General features: G+C 45.1%; 1 protein-coding gene across 8 annotated transcripts in view; it reads right to left on the reverse strand.

The window, feature by feature from the left end:
* The window catches only part of SYNJ1 (synaptojanin 1), a 65,203-nt gene extending 56,108 nt beyond the window's left edge, over positions 1–9,095 (reverse strand). For 3 of the 8 annotated variants that reach the window (XM_082784845.1, XM_082784847.1, XM_082784846.1), the window contains exons 1-2: positions 8,386–8,558; positions 7,393–7,538 (exon numbers count right to left, since the gene is read on the reverse strand). In XM_082784845.1, the coding sequence (XP_082640971.1) occupies positions 7,393–7,516 (124 nt within the window). In that variant the 5' untranslated portion in view covers positions 7,517–7,538; positions 8,386–8,558. Of the gene's footprint in view, positions 1–7,392; positions 7,628–8,198; positions 8,261–8,385; positions 8,560–8,973 lie in introns of those variants that run through there. The other 5 variants (XM_082784844.1, XM_082784841.1, XM_082784842.1 and 2 more) reach the window with 5 other exon arrangements.
* Positions 9,096–9,501: the final 406 nt, after the last annotated feature.

Raw genomic sequence — 9,501 nt, forward strand, 5'->3', positions numbered from 1 at the left:
CATTTATAAGACAACCAACTGAAGAAACTTTTTTTTTTTTTTTAAAAAGTTTTGCATCTCTTTTATGTCAACAAAGTATCAAAGATAACTGCAAGACTGCTGATATGCAAAGCTGCCATAATTTCTGCAATTATTGTTTGGAATTAGTAGGATGGTTGTTTTTTCTATTTTATTGGCTAGTTCAAGTTATTAAGTATATTTATTCACCTCAAACATGTTTAAATGTTACTGTAATCTACAGATACCTTAAGACTGAGGGGAGGAACCACCAAATAACAATTCACCTCTACTCAGCAATAAGAAAAAAAAAAAAAAAAAAAAAGACATTTCTAGATGTTAGCAACCATATTTTAAGTATAACACACCAAATTAAATGCTGTTTGGAACAAAATAGCAAAGTAAAAGATGAGCAGGTGAAATGAATGGTTGCTTTAAAAGTCTGTCTCAACACTGCAAACATACTATTGGTTACTTCAGAAAACGTATCTTTTTAACTAACAATACTGATGAGGGGAAAAAAACAAAAATAAATTAAAGCTGCCCTACGTAACAGCCTACAAGCACTTTTTTCATTGCTTTCTGACCCAAGCACAAGTTTTTCACTGAAAACAAAAATCTATACTATTAATAATATACAAAGCTTTTTCCCCCTAATACTGATTTAATTATTTTACCACATGAATGAGTACTGACTTTTTGCATGTACAAGTCAGTTCTATGCAGATTAATTTGTAATATAATTTACAATCACAACATTTTCAATTTAAATACATGCTAGCATACAGCAAGGCTACCAAATTATCTCAAATGTAGAGATGTTAATTAGTTTTTCTAAATGACGTCTGAGTAATTCCAGTATGCAAACTAACCTTCTTAACAGACATTTAATTAGCAAGAGCTATGATTCAACGGATGCCTAGTAGGGAAAAAGCCAAGCCTTTTACTATCACTCCTGTGCTAACACAGAAGTCTACTGAGCTGAGAAAGGAATATTCAGGCAGATAGTTATTTGTTCCCAGTAAAATCCCGTCTTAAAATCATGCACAGGGCTGTGGTACAGCTACAGAATGGCCTTCAAAAGTGCTGTGAAGCTAGCCTACGTGAAAAGCAAAGAGCTTTCAGGCTCCCTTGTAAGCAACCTTCTTCCTAATATTTCCAGAGCTGTAGACCAAATTTTCATAGCTCCGTTATGCCACTCAAACAGGTCATAGTCCTCTCGGGCAAAGGTTACTACCTCCAAAAATCTCCCAGGAAGATTTTTACAGTAAGGGTTTCTTGAACTTATCACACAGTGTGCTAGGCTAACACATGTTGTCTTTGTCAAATGACGTGATTTTGTTGGAAAAGCCTGGAAAGCAATGAGCTGAGCACCTTCCCAGCAGATTTGAAAGGACAGTAAATTCAGGAGGAATTCCGCAAATGGCAGCTGATGACAGGAGGACAGATGACAACCTCCTCCACCAGCGCAGCTACACTCAGCATCCACCATAGCTGGTGCTTCCCTGAGGCTTCCAAAATGTCTTGAGATACTGTTTAACGGGTAGGTGTAGCCCAGAAGATGACAGTCAAAATAGTAGTGAGCACGGTGGGGTGAATTTGCTATTTGCTCCATCCATCCCAGCCCCTTCACGTTGGTATAAAAGACTGGCTTCAGATGAATAAAATATTGTATCACAGTGCATTCAAAAATTGTTCCTACCACAGCCTGTATTTAACCTGTTTCTGTAACACAGACACTCCTTCCAGAGGATAAATTACTGCTTGAAAAGTTGTAAGTCTTATTATTACTATATATATACATAAACACATTTATGTGTGCACAAATATAAATCAGGGAAATATCTGTATTTTGCTTATTTCGTAGGATCCCATTACAAAAAACAGCATGTAGAAATTTCTTTTGATATATTCTCCTTCCCTAATTAAGGGGATGCGAGTCCACTCAAAATGCGGCATAAACATTATTTTTGGAAATAAATAAAAGAGGAGAAAAACATCACAGTAGCAGGTTGTGAGTATGCAGAGCGTTACCCTCCTTCAAGATTACATACATATATGTGGTGCTCATATGCTTGTTTTCTGGGTGTCTAAGTTTGCTAAAGCACCGTATCAGCTCCAAGCCTCCTGCGAAATGATTATATGCTATATCTGTCCGCAGGAGCAGATGGGGTATCTGTTATTTCCTCCGCCCCAGCGATGCAGCATCAGAATTTTCTTTTTAGAAGAATGTATTTACTTCGAAATGGAGCGTGAATGAGTGATGGCGTTGCTAAACAGGACTCTGAATACCGGGATGTCTGCTGCACACGTAGGTTATTACAGCTCTTAATTTAACCAGCTCTACAGAAAGCTCAGGGTGGGCACGGTGCCTCTTCCTGTTCACACCTGCTCTCTTGTCAGCTTTTGCAGAAGACTGAAGTCCAAGGACGCGCACGAAGCTCCAGCTCTGTCTCCACTCCGGGGCGCAGTATTTTCCCAAACGACAGAACATTCTCCTTTACTCATCACAGGCGACAGGAGTAAAAACAGCTTCCCACTCATTTCGTTATGACTCACCAGAGAGGCACAGGGAGAGAGAACATCTTCCTGCTCGGTCAATGAAATCTTTGAAGGGAAGGTATCTCATTAAAGGCCCCCTATTTCAGAGAATAAATATACCGCCTGTTTTATATGTCAAATAATAATAATAATAAAAGATCCGTGACATCCTCCAACTAAACTCTACACAAAGAAGCAGTCAAGCTGCTGACATTTAAAACCAAATGTCTCACGAGGCCTTGAGAAGCAAGTTGGCAGCATCCCTTCAGACTTCAACACCCTGGGCTAACCCAATACTAGGAACTAGGAGCTGAAAAAAGAAGTATTTCATGTTTGTATGTAAGGCAAGTGAAGCATTTCTCAGATGTGTTGGTCACCGTAACGCTAACTAATCCGTGTCACAAGCAGCGCACAGAACGCTTCCAGCAGAGGCATGGCTTGGACTGCTTCCACGTTAAGACTGAATGATTATGCAACGATAACCCTCTGCAAACTGCCCTTTCCACACTCTTCTTTCTTCCATCCCACTTTGCTGACTTGAACAACACATTCAGCACAAATACAACACGCACTGCAAAAAACACACAACATAGGAATTGTACAGCATGTCATACAGGGGCCTAATGAAACCCTCTGAATTATCCTGCAGTGCTTCACCGAATGTAGAGAGGATGAAGGTTAATACCATTATCCTTCCCTCAGCAAAATGCCAGATGGACTTCCTTTAAGATGACATTTAAAGGATCAGGAAGCTTTTGTTCCTTTCTCTCAGTCCAGTTCAAACAGATCTCTCTGTGCGCACACTGCACAAGGCGTGGTTCACCAAGGCTCTCAGAGCCAAGCCACACGATTCACCTCCACTACTGATGCATTTCACTAGGTTGCACCTATGTCACATATTCTACATGCAGACAGCAACTATGATCAGGCATAAGACAACTTATCTTTAATATTTATTAAAATCTTTGGAAAAATGTCTAACAGCTTAAGATTGGTCTCGTTAGTTTTTAGACCCTGAGAACTTACCCCCCCCCCAACAAAAAGGTTTTTACCAGTTTGCAGCGATGCTGCTCTGCATTTATACACACCTGATCTGACCATTTTTCCATCTACTTATGCAGAATGCAAAAAAGATCTTGGGGAACTTCCCAAAGGACCAGTCTTCCATTAACTTTGGCTTTGAATTTAGGTTTCACAGAATCATTAGAAACATTAAGGTTGGGAAAGACCTTGAAGATCATCTGGCCAACCATCCCCCTACCACCACGTTTGTACCAACACCCAGAAGTTTGTGGGGCTACAGACTAGGTTCTTCTGACTAGATTCTGTGGCACGACTAAAGCAATGGAGTAGTACTTTACAAACCACAACCAAGCACCAATAACTGTACTCCTTTAAATATGCACTAAAAAGAATAGGTACCATAAGCAAACAGCAAGCAAAATAAAAGGGAAAAAAAAAATCTGAAAAAGGGAACTCTAGCTCCTGTCTGCTATCTAGCATACAATTATGACCTTTCAACCATTAAAAAAATCATTATTCAGTAAAGAGTTTAAGTGAGAAAAAAAAAAAAGGAACTAAAACTACCACAGTATTGGAAAAATAAGCCCATTGACCAGATAGAAAGAGTAAGCAGTTTCCAAGCTAAGGTTACTGAAAACAGTATTCAGAGCAACTACTTATAGCTAGGCACAAACATTTACCATGTTGCAACCTACCAATCAAAATACCAAGGACAAACCAGAACCCAAGAGGAGAGAGGCTTTTGAAATTCCTTTGGGTTTTAATTTCTCCATCCGATAACGATGCAAGGCACAGGAGGGGGCAGGAACTTCAGTAGGGATTTAGATTTTGAAATTTTAGAGAGGAAAGTCTACTGATCATACCTGCACTGTATCACAGCACAATAAATTATTAACTCTGTATTTTTTGAGCATAACTTTCATGAATAAACTTTTACTACATTCCTCCTTAGGTAGCTTAAACATGCGCAGTAATTACTAAATATGTGCTAAAATAAATGTTTTCCACAAATCTTCAAAAACATTTTGCCCTTGTTTTACTGACTTCTCTAAACCTGTTCGGACACTTATTTCCAACCTGATCTGCACAATGCCATTCAAACACTGCTGGCAAAGCCAACTTCAATACTAAGAAGGAACTGCATCAGATAAAAACAGTTCTCAAAAGATGGGAGAAAAGCACGTATTGTTTCTCACCTAGATAATCACAGAATTTCTAGGCTGGAAGAGACCTCAAGACCATCGAGTCCAACCTCTGACCTAACACTAACAAGTCCTCCACTAAACCATATCACTAAGCTCTACATCTAAACATCTTTTAAAGACCTCCAGGGATGGTGACTCCACCACTTCCCTGGGCAGCCTGTTCCAATGCCTCACAACCCTTTTGGTAAAGGTCTTCCGAACATCCGACCTAAAACTCCCCTGGCGCAAATCATACAAGTTCATTTCAGCTGTAATGTCAACCACCCTAGCATGTCCCATTGCTAGGGCTCTAGCAGTTAATAGCAGCTTGTTCAAATCACACAGTAACTAAGATGCTGATGAAGACATATGCCTGAAAGCAACTATCGTGGTTCCGCTCGAGTGGGCAGCCGAGCTCCACCACAGCCGCTCTCTCACTCCCCCTCCTCAAAGAGGAATGGGGAGAAAATATGTGAAAAGGGCTCAAGGATTGAGATAAGGACGAGAAAATCACGCAATAATTATTGTAACGGGCAAAACAGACTCGGCATAAGGAGATAGTAAGATTTATTGCCTACAACTAACAAGCGAGAGAAGTGAGAAAACAAAGGAAAAAAAAAAACCAAAAGCACCTTCCCCCCCCATCCACCCTTTTCCACCTCCTCCCCCCGAGCGGCGCAGGGGAACGGGGAATGGGGTTATGGTCAGTCTACAGCACTTCTTCTCTGCCGCTCCTTCTCGGTCACTCTCGTCCCCTGTGCTGTGGGGTCCCACCCACGGGATGCAGTCCTTGATGAACTGATCCGGCGTGGGCTTCCCACAGGCAGCAGCTCTTCCAGAACTGCTCCAGATATGGGTCCGTACCACGGGGTCCATCCCTCAGGAGAAAACTGCTCCAACCTGGCTCCCCTACGGGCAGCAGCTCCTGCCAGGTCACCTGCTCCTGCGTGGGCTCCTCTCCACGGGCTACAGGTCCGGCCCGGAATCTGCTCCGGCAGGGGCCTTCCACAGGCGGCAGCCTCCGTCGGTGCAGGGCCACCTGCTCCACCGTGGTCTCCTCCACGGGCTGCAGCGTGGAACCCTGCTCCACCGTGGTACTCCATGGGCTGCAGGGGGACATCCTGCTTCACCATGGTCCTCACCACAGGCCGCAGGGGACTTCTGCTCCGGCGCCTGGAGCACCTCTCCCCCTCCTTCTACACTGACCTTGGTGCAAGGCTGTTCTCCCACTCCCTTGACTCTCCCGGCTGCTGTGTGGCGCAGCGTTTTTTCCCTGTCTTAAATATGCTCTCACAGAGGCGCAAAACAACATCCCTTATTGGCTCGGATCTGGAAAACAATGGGGCCCTTCCCAAACATGGGGCAGCTTCTAGATCTTTCTCACAGAAACCACCCCTATGGCTCCCTGCTACCAAAACCTTGCCACGTAAACCCACTACAGCAACTTGCTCATGAGGCCTGTCCAGCAGAGATGACTGGCCCAACTTCTAAGCACCTAACAGGACACAGGGACAGTCAGGTGCCTCAGAGTGAGACAATGCCACAGACAAGGAGCACACCCAGTTACAGGAGAACCAATTGCAAAAACCAAAGAAAGGAAACACATCTCAAACCCCACTCATCTTTGGGGCTCTCACTTCTAGCCTTGAGTCTTGTTGCAGTAGGGAACGTGCCCCTCTCAGCCCACTCCGTCCTCTCAGAGCCAGAGCACCCTCCTGAGCAGCACCGCTCTTTGAGCCCTCTCATGCTGCAGGCAATGAATCAAGGCTCCCATTTTCTGAGCAGCTGCTCAGAATAGCTAGACTACAAAACCATAAGCAGGCACCAGGATTAACTCATCAAAAACTTATCTATCTTCAAAAGAAGTACATCCACAGTATGCAAGCTTTCTGTAAAGATCTAAAACAAGCCTAGAAACCCTCTGCAACCAGGTGCTCAGGTTTATGTGCTGAAGAATACAAACTGAACTACGTTTTTAAGCCATATCTGTAGACTTCAAGGATCTTTCCTGCACTTCTCGTTTTAGTGTCCTTGCTCAACTATGACTTTAAAACAAAAATGATTTAATATAAGCATTCTATATATCACTAAAAATATGTAAAAATGACTTTGCAAGACACCTTGCTCCAAATACTTACTTATTTTATTACTAGATGAACTAACACACACACAGTATGGCTATAGATTAAAAACACAAGGACTAAATAAAGCTAAAAATCAAAAAGCCATCAAAAAGTCAGGATACAAACTGAGATAAACAAATTAAGACGATGTATCACTTAAAAACATAGAACTTTTTATTACAAAATATGACATATAGATTTAGCTTCTTAATGAGTCATCATGTATTCAAAAGCAGAAGACAGCTCAGAACCAAAGATAAGCAGATGTTGTTGAATGTTATTAGAAGAAAATTTAGAATACGTGAGAGTGCATATTCACAATGAAACCTTTTTAAATGTGTAAAATTCCCTCCCAGCAGTTAAAGATATGAAGCATTTTTCATCTAAATCAGAAGATCCTCCATCAGCAAATAAAAACAGAGTAACTGTTTCTTCTCTATATTTCATAAATAAAAGCAAAGAGCTTACACAACGTCACGCCTGCCAACTTTTTACATGGTAGTTAGCAAAACATATCGACTTACAGAGGACAGCCACAGCTCCGGATTCAAACATGAGACATTCTTCTCTGTTCCTGGCTTCCACTATCACGCTGAATGGAAGGGGATCCAGCTTGTGATAGACACGATATCCTTTACTGAAAGCCATCTTGCCGTTATCGGTGGCGGTCCTGTCCAACACAAGATGATGTTAGTGAGAGCTTCTCGTGCTTCCAGACACCTTCTGCAAAGCAGGTCTGACTTCCATGCTTTCCTAAGGCTTCCACAGGTTTAACAAAAGGAGGGGGGAGAGAGAGAAAAAAAAGACATGCTCACTCCTTCTGTGTCATGAGACTTATTTCATCTCATGTTTCAAAACAAATATAGGGACTATTTAAGGATAATATGCGGATGCTTCAAAAATGTAATTACCAAGGGCAGCACAAAGGATTTATTCAAGACCATGACAACCAGAATTTGTTTCGCAGCACCTAAATAAATGAGATTTCTCCTTAGGAAAACTGAAAATAAGGCTCACCTTTAGCCACCACAAACACGTTAGAGCGGCAGCTGCCTTAATCAGAAACTAATGCCAAACGCAGAGGACGAGAAGCCTGGGCCGGCTTCAGTTTATGGCTGTATTTTAGCCATTTTCATGTTATACAGAAGGATAACAAGGACGTTTTAAACGGCAGAAGCGTTAAGAGGCTTTAACGTGCCATAGGAAAGCGTTAACCCGCTGGGGGAGAGGGCTGTTTTTACAGACCAAAGCAGGGTTTTTGCCTGCACTGAAACCCTCCCCTGCAGCAGCCGGCACCCGAAACCTTGCAGCCCCATCCCCGCAAACCCACAGGGGTGAGCTCCTCGCTCCGAGCAACGCGAAAAGCAGCGCCGGGAGACCCCCACCACCCGCGGCGCCCACGGCGCCTCCATCTTGTGCCGCCCGCCGCCCTCAGCAGCCCCCCCCCACCACCCCCCGCCGGGCGCGGGCTCCCCGCTGCCCGCCCGGCCCCGAGCCGCCGCCGGCACCCCCCTCACCGGCCCCGCCGCCTCCGGCCGCCTCCGGCCGCCCTTCCCGGCTGGGCTCAGGCTCCCCGGCAGCCGCCGGGACCTCCCTTCCGCCACGGCCCCGCCGTCCCTTCCGCACTGCGCCGCCCGCCGCCGGAAACCGGCGTGTGTGTGTGTGAGTGTGTGAGTGTGTCAGTGTGTGTGTCAATGTGAGTGAGTGTGTCAGTGTGAGTGTGTCAGTGTGAGTGTGTCAATGTGTCAGTGTGTGTGTGTGTGTAAAAAGCGAGGCTGCCCACTCCTCGCGGGTCGCCAAAGTTGTAGCCGCAGAGCCCCAGGCGCCTCCGTGGAAATTTCCACGCGGGCTGCTGAGCGGAGGAGGAGCGGCGCTGCTGCTACATGGCGGGCTGCAGATAACATCGAGAGAGAGTCCTGTCTGCCCGGCTTGATTTCCTTTTACAACAAGGTCACCCATCGCGCTGGCCGAGGGAAGCCAGTAGATGTGGTCTCTCTGGGTTTCAGCAAAGCTTTACTACATGTACTCCTCACACCCAGTACCTCAGTGCTACTCCTCGCAGTATCCTCCTGGACAAAATGTCCAGCCTGCAGCTAGATAAATACCTAACACAGCAGGCGAGTCCTTGGCAGGCTGTCTGAGCTCACAGTGTTATATTAAATGGGGTTCAGGCTGGTGGCCAGTCACTAGCGAGGTTCCCCAGGGCTCCGTTTTAGGGCCGGTTCTCTTCCGTGTTTTCATAAACGACCTGGATGTGCACAGGTCACCTTGAAGGTGCACTGAGTAAGCCTGCAGCTGACACTAAATTGGGAGGAGCTGTTGACTCCCTCGAGGGCAGAGTCCTTGCAGAGACATCCTGACAAATCAGGGGCTCTCTGGACGATGGCAACTGGAGCATGAGTCAGCAGCGAGCCCTGGCAGCCAGGAGGGCCACCTACCCGGGGGTGCATCGGGCGAGGGAAGGGACTGTGCTGTGCTGTGCTGGTGCGGCCTCACCTCCAGCACTGTGTGCAGGTTGGGGCACCACAGCGTACATAAAACAACTAGAGAGTGTCCAAAGGAGGGCTACAAAGACGAAGGGCAAGATGTCTGAGGAGCACCTGAAGTCCCTTGGTTTGTTCAGCCCCAAGCAG

The sequence above is a fragment of the Aythya marila genome (assembly GCF_965140915.1).
Source record: "Aythya marila genome assembly, chromosome: 1".
In the NCBI taxonomy this organism is placed as follows: domain Eukaryota; kingdom Metazoa; phylum Chordata; class Aves; order Anseriformes; family Anatidae; genus Aythya; species Aythya marila.